The following is a 17133-nucleotide window of genomic DNA, read 5'->3' as shown; positions in this document are numbered from 1 at the left end:
TATTACTCATGTTGTTGAATGTTTATATTTGATTTGAAAGGAAGGTGACAGTGCCAGATATTAAAAAATGAAAAAGAAAAGCACATGCCCAAATATTTTTACAAATAACCCAAGACCTGGGTTGAAAAGCATTCTGTCTCCATGTGAAATGTAAACAACAGTCTGAAAGCACTGCTGTGATTTGATATTAATACATCACAATATATTTTATTCAACTTTTAAAGTCAAAGTGTGTTTTGTGGTATCAGTGTGATTCCAAAATCAATACACAGTTTTCATAAAACTGGTGTCTGTGACAATAGTTACTGAAGCGTTATACTTTAAGTAGTTAAATAATAATCTTTTATCAATTTTGCAAATAATTGATCTAAATTGAACTGATCAGTAAAATTTTGGTTTGTTTGTTGGGAAAGAATTTATGAACCAAATAAATCTAACAACAATATGATTTATCTGCTTATTGTTTGGTTGTGTTTGCAATGTATTCACCGGTGCTGAAGTGAAAATGGCTTACCAGCTGGTGGGTTTGGCAAAGAATCACTTTGTAGTTTTTAAATGGCATAAGTTTGACTTACTATGTCATTTGTTGTTGGTTCATTGCTCTTGGTTTGTACAGGTCTTTTGCAGTCTATGCAAAGTATTGTGTGTTTGGTGAGACATGCGGCATGATGAACAGAGCGAGGAGCGAGCATGCAGAGGCTGTTGGTTTGTGGTAGGGCAGCAAGTAGTTCAAAGAAAACATGAGACAGTTTTACTGTTGCTAGCTAGTCTGCACAAAATTTAAGCTAGGCGAACATTTTCACTAACACCAATACAAACTTCATATTTTGATTGTGAAAATCCCCATTAGAAAAAGACATGAGTTTGAAATCCTATTTGCCCACCCCTCCTTTCTTGTTCAACTCTGTAAAATTTCTCATGAAAATATTTCAGCTGAATACTACGGAGCCCTCCAGGGGACATGGGGATTTTTTTTTCTTTTGCGTTCCCTCGCAAAACTTGCATTCCCTCGCAATAATCTACTGATCAGTTCATGCGGCATAATTGATACTGCCGTACTTTCTGCTTTAATACAAGGTTATATAAGGTTTTTTCCATGAATGTTAATATCTCGTTGTGAAATATCTGACGTTTTATATCATTTTCTTTAGTATAGAAAGGCACCACAAACCTATGGTATGAACAGAAACTTTCCGTAAGTATGAAAGAAATAAAAATACATCTAAACTATTTGGACACTATTTGGTTCATCTGAAACCATTCAGATGAACACAACAGAGACACAATCAGATGACTTATTACCTCGCGATAATAACTCAGAAATAGTCATGGAAAAACCTTACATAAGCTTGTATTAAAGCACAACATACGGCGGCCACCGTAAGAAAGGCTCACAGTATTCAATTATGCCGCTAGAACTGATCTGTAGATTATTGCGAGGGAATGCAAAAGAAAAAAAATTCCCCATGTCCCCTGGAGGGCTCCGTAAGAATACAAAACTAAACACTTATTTAAAAAAAAAAATGATTACATGAGCCATTTTCCAATTTATTATAAACTATTTCTTTATTTCAGAGAAGCAATGTCTTTTAGTTTTTGTACTGACAGCTAAAATTCTATTTTACTTTTAGAAAGAGATAAAATTACCAGTGCACAACTTACACAATTTTATAATATTTGCTTTGTACAATAACTACCCGCTAGCCATTCGAGCCTCTTGGACCATTAATTGAAAATTGCTCTTAATTACCCATACTTGCAATGAGAGTTTCTATTGCTTTAGGCCAGAAGAAATGAGTGACTGCCTTTTTAAAGAGGGCGAAGTAAAATTAATGGGTGAGGGCGTGCTTTCTTTTGTGGATAAAGTGTTATTATCAGTGCAACAAAAAGGTCACCTTTATTAATCATAATAATTATTTACAGTAATTAGGACAGATATCACTGTGCACTGTGCACGGTTCCCAGAGAAAATGGATTCTTCACGCTCAGAATTACTTCAAGGGTATGAATACACTGCGTATATTTTACATGCAACAGGAAAATTATGAGGTGCAGTCTCAATTATGATTGCCACTTACACAAAGACTCATTTTACCACACCTTTTATAGATTCTTTTATTAGAAAAGTAAGGAGCTGAAGTATCAGAATGATTCAAGCTGATGAGAAGAATACTAACAGCGACATTGATGTGGCAACTAAAAAGAAAAAACTTTCTATGAAGAACATATCAAGCATCCATGGATAGCATTAATGTGGAAATAAAATTATATTATTATTTTCACAATTACTGACCTTCAACTTTATTTAGAAATTCACTTTTTCTTCTTTCTGCCCTTGTCAGATCCTTGTCGTCGTCTTCGGTCGTCGTATGTCAGTAGATCTCAGTTGAACTAGATAGTCCTGAGGCTACCTTGCTCCATGTTCAGTCTTTTGTCAGTTGCTACCTGTATTTAGCTGTGTGCTATTGTCTCTGCTGTGCTGCCTGATCTGGTCTGTTTTGAGCCACATTCATAATTAAATTAATCATCATCTTCAACACAACCTGGGTCTCTGCGTTTGTTCTCACCACCACAAACCACAGTTCATGACAAGCTCAAAGTCTGCACTCAATAAAATATTCTGGATTTTGTTATTGAAATATTTTCATAACATATTGATACTAATATTGCAAATTTCATTGCAATATTAGTAATATTTTATTGAACAACATCCTGAAATATATGGGGATATATAAGCAGTGACCAAGCAAAGGTTGCCTTGATGTAGAGATCCCACATATGAAAAATGGTTCCTCTTTTCCCACTCTCCCCTATATTTGTTTTATAGAACCAAAGTTTCAAAAAGAAAAGCCTCTTATCTGAATACCCTCAGTTATTTGATATATTGTTAAACCACCATACGTTTCAGCCTTTGATTTATACAACCTTCTTTACTCAGGAGATTTAGGGGGGAATTATTTTCTAATGTATTGTCAGTGAGAATAAAGCCCTCTATTGACATGTTTCCAATTATTAACACCCAGAAGGGTGAGCAGCTGAATGTTATCCAAGGTCAATACTTCTGAATGATAATTCCCTCGCAAAATATGTACTTTGGCCTGTGGAAAGCAAATCACTCTGCATGAGTTGGAAAGCTTTTGCCGCCATGTGAAACGATCAGCATTGTGTGTTTTCCAGGTAACAAGCCTTGACGGCAAACATGACCAGAAATAATAATAATTTAAAAAATGAACAAAAAAATCAGCAAACATTTATGCGGTTGAGGGTGCCATTTTAGTGCAGTGTCTATAATAATTTAAAATGTAGTTTGACAATTGCTGGTTCTGATTTATAATTTTAGAAGACACATTTTTAACACTTGATTGTCTTTGCAGATTTTGCATTAAAATCTTGGGAGTGAGCTGTTAAAGCAGTCAATAAACTAAAAAAGACTTGGCAGAAGTACTATATGCATACAAATTGAATAACCAAAGGGCAACTTTTATTGCTTTCTACAATGCTGCATTGTCTGTAAAGTGACAACTAACTCTATTACACTTTACAGTGTGACACATTACACATGCAGCCTACAGAGCCAATGAGCTTTTGCAATGCCATGTTCCCTTCCTATCTTTAGAGCCGTTTAAATGGTAACAAGGATAGAATTTTACGTTCCCAATACACGAGGGGTTACATGTCCTTGATTCGGATCTAATTGAAAAAATGGAATGAAAAAAGGCCCTGCGGGCTGTTAATATTTAAACTAATGTTGGTGTAATGGCAGGTCATTGAGCTGCAAAGAAAGTAGAATGAATAACTGGGGAATAGTCACTTTGCTGTTGTAGGTGTGGGACATGGTGTGCCAATTCAGCCCAAAGAAAAGGGAAAAGGTGACAAAAATGTTATCAAAGGAATGTTCAAATGATCAATGTAGTGCAATCTTCTTAACAGTGTTGTGAGTGTAATCCTTTGGTCGAATTAGCTTACAACTTTTTTTTTTCCCTCAACATTCACACTTGAGGTTTAGGACTTTGTAAAACATGACAAGAGCAGTTAAATATCTAAAACATTTCAAGTATTTCAAGTGAACACAGCTTTCATGAAGTGTTTGGATTAGCCTTCTTGGTGTGGCCGGTGGGTCATTTAAACATGCTGCTCCTCAGACACTCTCACTTGTGCTTCAACATTTAGTTCACTTTCACAGAGACACAGTTAGATCCACAGCAATTTAAATGCATGAAATAATTATATGAAGATTTTATTCTTATTTTTTTGTTCTGTGTTATAAAGCTTTTATAAGGAATTAGATTTTGTTTTTCAAGATATGCTAGTGCCATTTGTTGTTATTAAAACTGAAAATAACTAAAGAAATTGTTGTTTACCTGTTAATTTAATTGATTTTACCTTAATTTAAAGTGCATTGTAAGTGTCCTAATTAAAAATAGCAGTTAATGACATTCAACATTATTTCACAAAAAAAAAACAAAAAAAAACAAGTTATACTTGGAAGATTTTTTTTTTTACAATTTAATCATGCTGGGAGACATGTTTACTCAATCAGACATGACCAACATTTCAGGTCAGGACTGCTATTATTTACAGAGCGCAGAAATGTCAGCCAGGCAGCCAGGAGAAGAGCTCCTCTGATGGTTTATTAGCAAGCCTGACACGTGAAACATTTGCAGCGTGTTTGTTTACAAGGATGGGTGGGGGAATGTTTGACATTTGTGCTTGGAGAAATGTGTTATGATCTTCCCAACATTTACGCCTTTTTGCTTAGGAACATGGGATCCTATTAGCCAGGCTTCAGTGAGACTCCCCTGTTAATTCTCTTTTTTTCCTTTCTTCTTTTCTTTGTTGGCTGATTTAATGCTCAGGAGAGCAAGAGCTCGCATGGAAGAAAGCAACGTAAGCAGATGTGACAAAGAAAATTTTATTTTTTTAAAAAAAAGTGTTTACATAGTATCATCACTCTTGAGCATTTTAGCACGTATGCCTGAAGTCGTTGAAGATAAATGTTTCCAGTTTGCTTTTTAAAAACCGAGTTCATAGTTTGAACAGGGAAATGCTTAATTTTTTAGGATGCAGGTAGTGATGCCAGGTTGTGCAGTTCAACAGAAGAGATAATGCAGGTCTCTGGTGATACTGATTGTGGTAGAAAGCTTTTAAAACACATTGTGCTGAGATGGTGTAACATTAGGCCACGCAAGATGCCCACACTGATCTATTTATTTATTTTTGTTCCTTTGTAGCACCCACAACTAGATTAGTATTAGATATAAACAGGAAAAACAGCAAGGTGATATGGCCTGATGAATCACATTTTCTGTAGCAGCATGGTGATGGTCAGGTTTACATATAAAAAAAATATGGCTGAGATGTAATATGGAGAGAAGTCACGTTGCCAGGGCAAATGTGATGCTTTCCATTATGTACTGCAGGAAAAACTTAGGTCTTGATTTCTTTATGCACATGTCACATTTACAAGAACTCCCTCCACACAATAAACAGCTGAGGCACATTGACTGAACAAATAGAAGTGTCCGGGCATAAATTTACTTGAAGTTTGTTAAAAAATGTCTTGTTGATTGTATGTTGAAACAACTACTAAAACTACTGAATGTGCATGTTAAATGATATAATCATAATCAAAATGTACAATATATTGTCTCAAGTCTTGGTTCTCAGTTCATCTTTGTTGGTTATGCTGAATTATTGTCATTTCATGAGAGAGCTAATTTATCTCTTGCCAGATTTGATTATCAGTCTCATAGTTGAGGTTAAATATATTTCCAGTATTTTAGCAAGAGTAACACAAATGACAAAAGACAGAGGACATTCTCATACAAGATTTATTTGAAACAAATTGAAGTGAATTTCAGCCAGTTTAAAATGCCAGTCAAAGAAAGACAATTAGTTTGACAAAAGAGCTTAAAATTTATCTGACCAACCTCCAGTAAAACAACTAAAAAAAAACAAAATGAGTCAGTCCTAAAAGACTTTCTTGACCCTTATTGCTTCACCAACAAATAGAAACAGTGCTGCATTTACTTGCTTGATCCTCTCGTCAGAATAGTTGTCCATGATTGCAGTGGCCTCTTCTAGGAGCAAAAATGTGCCCTGCCACACTGCAAAAATAATTAATGGATGGTTTTAGCAACACTTGCAGTGAGTTCAAGATGATAGCCGGGCCTCCAAATTTCAAACACTGAACCAACTCAATATTTACTCTTTTATTATTATATATTGAAAAATCAAGTTTATGCGTGTTTTCAAAAAGCTCAAATCTCTGGCAAACATAATGATTAAAAGAAACTGATGGACTTCTTTCTTTAAAAAAATTCATACTGGAGTCATCAAGTGATTCAAAGACAATAAATCCCCAATTCAGCATCATTCAGTTCTAAATTCTTGCCTAAAAGTCTCTGTTTTAAAGCAAAATTATTGCATCTGGGAACAATGGTGGGCACTTGGGATGATAATGTATACTGGTGTCCGCATCCAAAACTTATGAATATTTTGTTTCAGTGTGCAATCAGAACCTTTACATTAATCATTCATGGTTCTTGTGGCCCATTATTTCTGCTATTAAATTATTAATGCTCTGCACTGACTTTCACATAATCAAGTACCTATATTTGGCTGCTTTATATTGCTACTGTAGATGCAGGCAGGATCATAAAAGGTGCCATTAAGTGAAATAATAGGCCAGGAAAGTAGCTTTAGTGGATTCTATTCATGCACCTATTTTTAAGTTAACAGGTGATGTAAATATCTGATTAATGAGCTCTAAATGCCTTTTTCGTCTCTACCCCCTCTTCCCAAACCCTTTATCCATCTAGAGTTTTTCTTGGAGCTGTTGGACAACTCTGAAAAATCTCTCAACAGTATGTTTACAAAGACATACGGGAAGCTGTATATGCAGAACTCTGAGGTGTTCCAGGACCTATTCACTGAACTAAAGCGCTATTACACGGGGGGCAACGTCAACTTGGAGGAGATGTTGAATGACTTCTGGTCCAGGCTGCTGGAACGCATGTTCCAGTTGCTTAACTCCCAGTATCACTTCACAGACGACTACCTGGAGTGTGTCACCAAATACACAGATCAGCTAAAGCCCTTTGGAGATGTGCCCAGGAAGCTGAAGGCTCAGGTCACCAGAGCATTCATTGCTGCACGGACATTTGTCCAAGGGCTAACGGTGGGTCGTGAGGTTGCCAACAGGGTCGCCAAGGTGAGAAAAAAATTTACATCTCCTAGCTACTGTAAATGTTTTGTGAGTTTTTTTTTCTGCTTAAGGGTTTCTTTATTTATTGTGACTTTAGCTTTTAGCATTCAGTAAAGTCTCAGTGAAGACTGTTGTGCGACACATAACAATTAAGTGCAGAAGAGTGATGCTTACTGTCTTAGAGAAGGCCTGTGTTGCCAACACAAACACTTTCTTTTTTTTCTTTGAGTAGAATAAATACCAGCTAAGAAAATAGATCATGTTTAAAGAAACCATAAACTGAGGCACAGGTTGATCTATGCTTTGAGCTAAAGTGCATATAGTTAAAATATGATCCCAATAATTGGCAGGAAGATGTTTTCAGCTGCTGTAGGTTTTGTTAAGACTAAATACAATGGACACTTGCAAATAAATGAGGGAGGTATTCAAAATCTCTTTTCCCAAGTATCATACATTGAACCATCTTCTCTCTCTGACGCTCTCTACAACACTCTTGTCTTCCTCTTCTTTGCTCTTTATGTTGCACTCCTTTAAAATCAGCTTTTATCTTATTAAGAGGTAAAAATGAAATGTTTTTGAGCGCTTCAGATCTTCAGATGTGGGTGGCCTATTTTCTATATGTAGAATTATTTCCACATAATTTGCTGTACAAAACCTCAGAATCACCCACAGAGAGCAAAGCTTTGTAAAAAAGAGATTAAAGTGCATATCCAATGAGATTTCTTTCCTCCAAAACACTCATTGTTTTAAAATAAGCACAGAATTCCTGACGTTATATTAGGTATGCCTACAGCTGCTCATACTACATACACCAATCAGGCAAAACATAACGACCACTGATAGATAAAATGAATAACACTGAAAATCTCTTAATCATGGTAGCTGTTAATCGGTGTAATATATTAGAAAGCAAGGGGGTATTTTGTCTTCATTATATGTAGTTTTGTATTCTTAGCAAAACTACATATTGGACATGCTTAAATTGTAGGACATTTAAATATGTAAAACTTTAAATTGAGAGGTTTTGGATTTAAAGTCAGTTTTCTTTTCCCAAATATATTCATTCTAGTCTTTTGATGTCTGAATCATTGCAAGTTAAACCTGGTCGCCATGCCTGTAATTTTGTATGAACATGCTTAGCACTGTCCATCGATTGAAAAGTAGAAACTACAATTACAAACCTTTGTTACGTCATAATACTTTCTTTCAACTGCTGATTAAAAAGGTTTTTAACATTTTTAAATAAGCTCTCTTTTCTTATTGTATACTCAAATCTCATAAAACTCTAAAAAACTTCCACAAGATCAAATATTAGGTTTTAAAGCTGTCTCCAATCAGCAGAAGAGATACAATAATTTTTGACTGCCTCTTGGCTCCAAGCCCACTCTTTATTTCAATGCAAAAGGGGGAATAAAATAAAGAGAATAACAGACAAAACTAAAACCAGAGTAAAAGTGCAAAAGGGTAAATTAGATGTAAAATTTGATAAAGAAATTTGTTTAAATTTGGTGGAAAAACCTTTGAGCTGAAGATAGACAGATGTTTAATAAGCATGACAACATTTCTAAAGTTGAGACTTGGTTCTTTGTGGTAGAATTGAATACACAGGTTTCCATAGATATATAATAAAGGCCAGAGTGAGAAAAACTCTTCGGTTAAATTCCTAATATTACAATCAGCATAATAAAAAGTAAAAAGCCTCACAGGCCTTACAGAGAATTCATGCATTACACTGCATATCTTATACCAAGAAATCTGTGATTTAAGCAACTTTAAACACATAGGAACCTTAACTTTCATTGCTACATTTTAATGCTGTGTTGTGTTTTGCCTGCCCATCCCTATTTATAGTTGTGTTAGTTGCTTGTTATTGTAACTAATTAAAAAGCCATTTGATTTTTTCTAAACCTCTGCCATAAATCTCTCATTTTTGATAATCTTCGATTCTCTTTTGTCCTATTACTGAGCTTCTATTAACTTCACTGACAGTGAAAAGTTGAGAAAAATGAATTTAAACTGGATACCTCCACACTAACCACCTGCTACAACTAAGACCCACTGCAATTCTGATTCAGGTGTATTCTCATCAATTATTAGGTGCTTCCAGGAAGCAGTGTGGTACTGTAGAAAATTGTCAGACAGATGGACCTCCAGCAAACTCAGCATGAGAAGTTGACTGACACGAAAGAGTCTTCTTTCCCACATAGCCATTCTTTGTCCTGTCATTAAAAATACATTTCATATCTCCTGGAGCACATGCAATTTAGTTCGTGGTTGAAATACCACCAAAGTACTTGAAATCTTCCTTGAAAGGCAATGAGATTTTTTTTGTATGTCCTTCACAGACATATGTGACGTGTCATGAAAAAAAGTAGGAACCTATCACCACAGCAGAAATTGAGTATATGGATACAATTTTAAAAAATAAATAAAAAAAAACTATTTTTGAAAAAATAGTGATTTATTTTTTATTTTTTGCAAAACATGTTAGTTGAATTCACGAAAAAAACCACTCTGTACTTTAAGATTATATTTTGGATGTTTTTAAAAAAAATTTAACTTTGTGTTAGAATTCAGCTTTTTTATGGAGTAAATCTGAGCTATTTTGGGAGTGGAGGAAACATCTTCATTTTATTATTGATTTCTATGTGTTTGACATCATTAAAAAGCTTAAAATCCACACTTTCAGAATATGTGAGTAACTCAAAACACTCGTGAGTTTGTTTTTTTTTTCTTCTGGTTTTGTCATGGCCAATTGCTAATTTGCTGTAATTTCATAATGCAGTGCTTGACATATGACCTCATGTTGGATCTTAGTGAGTAAATTAAATAATTTTTGTCATAATTTTTGTGAAAAAGTACATATTGCAATTAGACAGTGGTGGAATCAACTAAATGCCAATTTAGAGCTTGATCATTTATTCATTAGGTAAGGCAGAAATAAGTATTTTTGTAAACATGTAGAGTCTAATTATCTCTGGGGTTACAGCTGAAACTGGTTAGACGAGACTAAAACTGATATTTCTGACAACAAACATTCCTGGCTGGGAAACAAAGGATGAATAAGCTTACAAGTACCTAATACCCATTAAATGGGTTGTGGGCCAATTTTATTGTCATGCTTTGGAAACCTATTTAGTGTGATTATTGTGCTCCTTATGAAAACATTATTTTTAAAAAGTAAACCAGGTGGACTTAGCCATGAATACATTCAAATTAAAGGCTGATCTTTATGTTAATATATATCTTTTTTTAATCAGTCTTGGAATACACTAAAATGAATTCATTTTAAGCTTTTACAGGTCTTCATTACAAGTGTTAATAAGCTTTTAGCTTTATTTTATCTTATATTTGAGCTTTATTTTATTTTATAAAGCTAAAGTTTTTTTTAGCTTTATTTTATCAGTTTTGGGTATATACTGTTTATGGGGGGAAAAAGATGGAATAGGCAGCTCAATGTTATTGTAAAAATAAAACAATAAACATTACAAAACGAAGTGGAGGTAAATCTTAAGCTTTATTTTTTTTTTACTGAATATATCATTGTTTTCATTACTACCATGGGAAAAGACTAATTGTGCAGCTTATCAAGGCTAGTGGAGAGATGCAGTGCAACATGCGGTTTGCCTTATCGCCTTTATGTGTAGTCATTTGCCTTTACTTAAATTACTTTTTTTAGTGCATGAATCATAATGGATACAGAGTGCTTTTCACATTAAAGATTGTCAGAGTATATACATTTAGGTAATTTCTTTCCCGGAAATTGGGTTATACTAAAGGTGACATCAAAAGACAAGGCTATGGTATGCTGAGTGAATGTGAAGAATTTCAATTTCCTTTTGATTTTATCCAAAAGGTAAAAGAGAACAATATCCTTGACTAAGAGACCGCAAAATGAAGAACACTCTAAGAAAAGATATTTTCATCTTTCTGCCATATGTAGAGATGTGTTGTATCGAATACCATGCACTACCCGGTTTGTATGACCCTAACAAGTCATCATTAAGGTTTAATCCCAACAGTCTGAGTTATTTACTATCTTACAACTCAAACTGAACAAGTTAAAATGACAAAATGTTTATTTCTCCCTCCCCCTTGAAATGGCTGCTTTTAACCATCTGTCATTTCAGTTCTTCACATTACTTTGGAACAGAAGGACAATGATGAGCCATACGTAATTACTGCTAGTAGACAGCTCTCTGTATACTAGAGCCAAAATAGGAGAGATATCCTTCCATAAAATGGGATTTCACTCATCTTGCACTGAACAGTTTCCTGAACCTTGATCCTGGATTAAGAGGAGGATCTCTCTGGCTTACAGTTTATGATGACCATTAAGAGTTTTATCCTGGATGTACTTAAAACACAGTCCAGCCACATTAGGACCTGCTCTGAGTAGATTGCAGGGATTTGGACCTTTTGAACGATTTAAAGTTCAGGCATTTAGAGCACTTATCGTTCACTCTCCATGCACATGGGAAGTTGGTCTAGTCTTTTGTGCATGTTTAGTCATGATGATATAGGCGAGAGGGATATTTTGCACAGAGGGATTTGTTTTCCCTGACGGCTTATGGTGCACGTTGATCTCATTATACACTCATTTTCAGACGATTTCAAATTAAGCTTCAAGGCAATTTCTAATCTTTACACATTTACCTATGAATATTGTGCTTACAGATCTGTTTGTTGGCATGTGAGAAACATCATCATCGGGTTAGTGCGCTTTCCACAATTTTCCTTGATGTTTCATTTAGCTTTTTCTGAAACTACTTCTAGGCTAGAATAGCAACGTGCACTTAGCACTCAGCTGTGGTGTTGGTTTCACAGATGCATGATAGACTGCCAATATGTTTGCGCTTCAATTTAAACTAAGGGAATCCACTTAATGAAATCCACTTAAACTAAACTTTAAAATTAAATATGTTAATTTGTTTTAGTTTGATTTGTTTAAGGAAAAAGCTCAAGCAGGTGATAAATCACTGCTGCCTATAGATTATACTTATACGATATTTCCAAAGGTATTGGCTCTACCCTGAAAATTTCTTCAGTTGTTTCATGATTTCTGTGCCCACAGGTGTTTACACTTCTGCACCTAGACATGCAGACGATTTCTACAAACTCTGGTGAAAGAATGGGTTCCTCTCAGCAGCTCAGTGCATTACAGTGTGGCACCATGATAAGATGCCATCTGTGCAATAAGTCCAGTCATGAAATTACCTATGTGACAGTAAGTCTCTGGTGTTGTATAACCATCCATGTGCCAGTTCAGCCGTGAACATTTTTTTTCTTTAATTCAGCCAGATAGAAAGGATTTGATTCATTTTCATCGTTCACCACACAAATATTTTGGACTAGGTTCACAGTTCCAGCTTGAACTTCTTCTTGTTTTTATCATATTTTGTCTGAAATAAATTTGCTGCAACTTAAACATTAACATATACAGGTTATGCTATTGTCCGGCATGCATTTTATTCTCTCCTGTTTTCTTTGCTTACATTATCGGCATTTTGCATGACTGATTTCCCAAAGCAGGTCCCTTTACTTAATATCACTTTAGGTATTTAACCACAGAGGTCCTCACGAAGCTGAACTGCATTTTTGCTGCCTGTACACAACACTCAGGAAACAATTAACATTTTCTCTGCCTCGAGGGAAGTCGCTGTTTCTCTTTCTCCATGAAATATCCAAAGTTTGGACTAACAATCCAGTGTAAATCTTTCATTAACTCCAAACAGAGCATTGCTAAATGACACTGCTTAAAAACATCATTGTTCTGTTCACAGTTTTCAAAGATTTGTGCTCAACCCATGAAGAAGTTTATTGGAACGTCACTGACTTTGCAGGCACTTGACTTGTTTTCCTTTTCTGTAGACATCTGCCCACCCACTGAAGTTCATGGTAATTTCGCAGGAGCTGTGAGAATCCCCACAGTTTAGGTTTGGATGGCCTTTTTACCCAAGCTCTTTTCTAAATATTTCATTTTTTTTGTTTGTTTGTTTGAAAGCTGCAACAGGTATCTCTTTGAGCAGCACACTGTGCTTGAATCAAAGAAAATAGCTGGGATGCTTTCATACACCCCCAGAACGACTGCAAACCAGAATTGGCCTCCTCAACACCTGCTTCACAGCAGCAGTGAAAACATCATTGTGTTCTGTTCACTGACTGCAGAGGCACACAGAGCAGGATCCTCACAGATATCTTCTTCAGCTCTTCCTCAGTGACCAGTACAAGAAGTGAGTCCTTCACTTCAACACCTTGAAGTGAAGGACTAGTGAACAAACCTTCACTAACAATAGGATTTACAAAAGCCTCTTTGACAACTTACTGATATTTTATCGTGATTCCTTGGAGTCAACAGTCAGAGCACCAGGAACACACACTGCAAGTAGCATGACTTACAGAAAGACAGGCAGACAGACAACTGATCATAATAAATTAAAATAAAATTTGTATTAATCCCAAAGGAAAATTAGGTAGTTTTAAGAATACCAATTATACTCTTCAGTTGGACTATTTTTAAGAAGAATTTTAAACTCATTTATGGGAATGTGATGTTGGAGTTATGACTTTTTTGAAATTATTCCAAGTCAGGTTCAGGTTACATGCAGCCTAAGAAAAAAACAACAACAACAACAACAAACGGTTCTACCAATTTTTGACCACATTTTGAAAACACTGAATAGGAGCTGATCATTAGCAGGGAAAAACAAGCAGTCATTGTCTCTAAATGGGAATTTTAGACTGAAAACAATTCAATCTAATTGTTTTAAGTCTGTTTGTTTTCTTTATCAAAATGTCTTCCGTTTGGAAAACATCACAGCTGGTTGTTAAACCATTTAACGTTGTTAAATGGTTTAACAAGCTTTAAACCATTTAAAGCTTGTTACGGCTTTAAATGGTTAAAGCTACATAAAAAGATGCCCACAGGAATTTGATAAATTTGAGCTTTAGTTATTAAATTGACAACTTAAACTCATTCTTACATAGTTTGGTACTTGCAGTTGAATTTTTTTTGGTTGTTTTTTGCCAGATTTTTCAGGGCAGATTAAATGACCTCTTGCACAGTTCATGTTTGTCACCTAGGGCCCACTGATACAGATGCACCAGACGAACTCCCCCCTTCTTTCCATGTCTCTCTTTTTGACTGCCTACTTCCCTCTTGATGGCTCACAGCTCACACAGCTTGCAGGGGATAAGGCCTCAGCCACGTTGCTGTGATGGCAGATGGCAACTGGCTCAAAAAGGTTGGCACGTCATCGGGAAATGTGCTGCGCCAAAGATGTCCTTTTTAATTAAAAGATTTTGATCTGTGGTGAACTGCAGGATGTTCGGGAAAAATGAAAGACAGCATGTGGTCTGGAATTGAAGAAAATTATATGAAATGATAATGAAATGAAAAAATGTGCTCTATGTGCCTCTATACAGTGCATGGTAGATTCTGTTTCAAAACTGAAAATTCAGAAAGTTACAGATCCAGTCAGCTTGATGCTGAGTGGGAGGACATTTTGAACCAAAGATAAAGATGAGAAATTGTCAGAAATTGAGGAAAATATAACATGAAAGGACTTTTTTTTCCCCCCCATGTGACTTATCCACTTGTGAAAATATGTCAGTTCATCTGACTGAAACTGCCTACTGCACTCTCATGAATTCATTTTTTTGCACCTTGATTTAAAGTGTATGGCACCACATCTTTATTTAACAACCACTTAGAGGAAGCTGTCAGTGCTGGTGTTGTGACATTTGTCCAGAGCTTTCTTGGCAGCCACGAGAGACGTGTTTGCCACTGACATTCAGGCTGGGCTGCAGACCTTTAGAGTCAGATGGACATAGGGTGAGTGCTACGCTTTAATCCAGGAGACACCACAGCAGATGGATAACAATGCAGTGTATGACGGCGCTGTGACCCACCAGAGAAGACGGGGGGATTGTGGCTCACAGTGTCTAGTCATAGTACAGCACGTGTTTGGCTTTTAACGTGTTTGCACTTGTCTTGGTGAATTAAAGAAACAGTCCCAAGCCATGCCCCAGACCCGCTACGTAACAAGGTGCATGTCAGGGTACATCAGCGGGGCAGTCCCTGGACCGGTGCAGATAGAGACACTTGAGCTGACTGGTGTGGGTCACAGTGGCCTACCAAGTACCACTGTGTTGTTTTATTGAGGAACAGCTGCTCACATGTGGATTAATCTGTCAGTCTCAGGGATTCATTGATTTGACAGGAACTGATTTTAGTGGGGCCCCTCTGGAATCGTCTTGGCTGCATTTTACTTTTAAGATGCTGAGCTGAGGCACAGCAAAGTTTGCAGAGAAGCACAGAAAGGGGCATGCCTCATCAAAACATACAGAGTGTGTTACTTCAGTTGACACATTGCATTGAATCCTTTGCCCTGTCTGTGACCCATGCTGAGTTTGCTCCCTGCAAACCTCCTCTATGCATTATTCCATGAGATCAGTGATATATTTTTTTATATTAATGAAATTGATCTACTGCAAGTATATTATTAACTAATTTAATACAACATGAATTGGGAGTTCATGTGTAACAAATGGAAAACTCTCATTCAGTTCTTAAATAAAAAAAAAAATACAATGATGCAATCTACGTTCATTTGTAAATGTGTCTGTGTTCACAAAAATACTCATGTATTAAAAACTGGTGTAGATCTGGGAGTAAAAAATAAAATAAAATACTACTTCCACATCTGATTTATGAATACCATGGGTCATCTGACTTGTCCCAGCATATGAACAAACAGATGTTGATAAAGGTGACATCTATTTTCAGTCACTAAAACCTAACAGTTTCAGTGGCCTACACAACACAGTTTGTGACAGGATCACAATCACAGATTGTGGCAAAGACACTTGAAGAACAGTTTTTCACACAAATAGTCTCTGCAAATCTTATGTAATATTTTGCTATTTCAATAGCATTTAACACTCATTTTTGTAATGTGCTGCATTAGGTCTCTGCATGAGAGCCTTCTGACCCATATTAGTTTATTAATCACAGAGCATCAAACTAAACCCAAATTTACAGAAGTAAGCCCATTTTAGGAACTCAATGCAGCTCTGTAGAGTGGTCAGTCTTTATCTTTCCTTCTGTAAGGTCTAGCTATCCAAATGTTCCCACCTTGGAGAACAAATTGGAGTGCCAGGATTCCCTGCTTTAAATGTGGTTTTAGCATTTGGTATAACTCCATTAAGACGAGCCTTAGGTGATAAAATCAACTTACTAGCCCCTGATCAATCTGTCTGAACCAAATGACATCGGCTCATATGCACATTTACACACAAGAGGGCCCGCAGTGCAGATGGTTTAAGTCTCTTTACATGCTGGTCATGATCTTCAGCAGGGTTATTAAGTGTTCTGTGAAATGGTCAGCAATTAATCACACACACTGTTCAAAAGTACAACAGCTTTTCTCTTGCGAAATCAGTAACAAAATTCTCAAAATGTCCTACTTTAAAAACTGAACATTATTTTTTTTTATCAGTATATAATCTAGTAAGCTTGCAGACTTGACCACTCTGCCAAACTGAAAGTCTATAATGATTGAAATGTGCGTACAGTCATGCACAATTTAAGAGCTGGTGTTAGATTTTAACCATGCTCCCATACACTGCTGCATGCTCACAGATGAAGTTGATTTTAACTGATTTTGACCAAAGTAATCAGCTGTTGTCCAAATATCTAAAACATTGAGAATTTTTCATTTCAAAACACAGTTTGAACAGCTAGTATGATGCCAGCAGAATACATGTTACATTTTTTTTTTTTTTTTTTTTATTTTTTTAGGAAAGGGATTTAAATCCTCACCAGACTCCAGTATATTTCTTTGCTTATTCCCCAGCACTTCACCAGGTCTTATTAAATTCACACTTGCCAACAGATAAACAAAGTGATAGCACCCATCACACAT

General features: G+C 35.9%; 1 protein-coding gene across 2 annotated transcripts in view; it reads left to right on the top strand.

Annotated features, from left to right (window-relative positions):
- gpc6a (glypican 6a) overlaps positions 1 to 17133 on the top strand; it is a 149852-nt gene that overhangs the window by 60340 nt on the left and 72379 nt on the right. For both annotated transcript variants that reach the window (XM_008404363.2, XM_008404362.2), the window contains exon 4: positions 6822 to 7213. In XM_008404363.2, coding sequence (XP_008402585.1) covers positions 6822 to 7213 — 392 coding nt within the window. The remainder of the gene's footprint in view (positions 1 to 6821; positions 7214 to 17133) is intronic.

The sequence above is a fragment of the Poecilia reticulata genome, linkage group LG3, assembly GCF_000633615.1.
Source record: "Poecilia reticulata strain Guanapo linkage group LG3, Guppy_female_1.0+MT, whole genome shotgun sequence".
NCBI lineage: Eukaryota > Metazoa > Chordata > Actinopteri > Cyprinodontiformes > Poeciliidae > Poecilia > Poecilia reticulata.
This window is presented reverse-complemented; position numbering and strand designations above follow the sequence as displayed.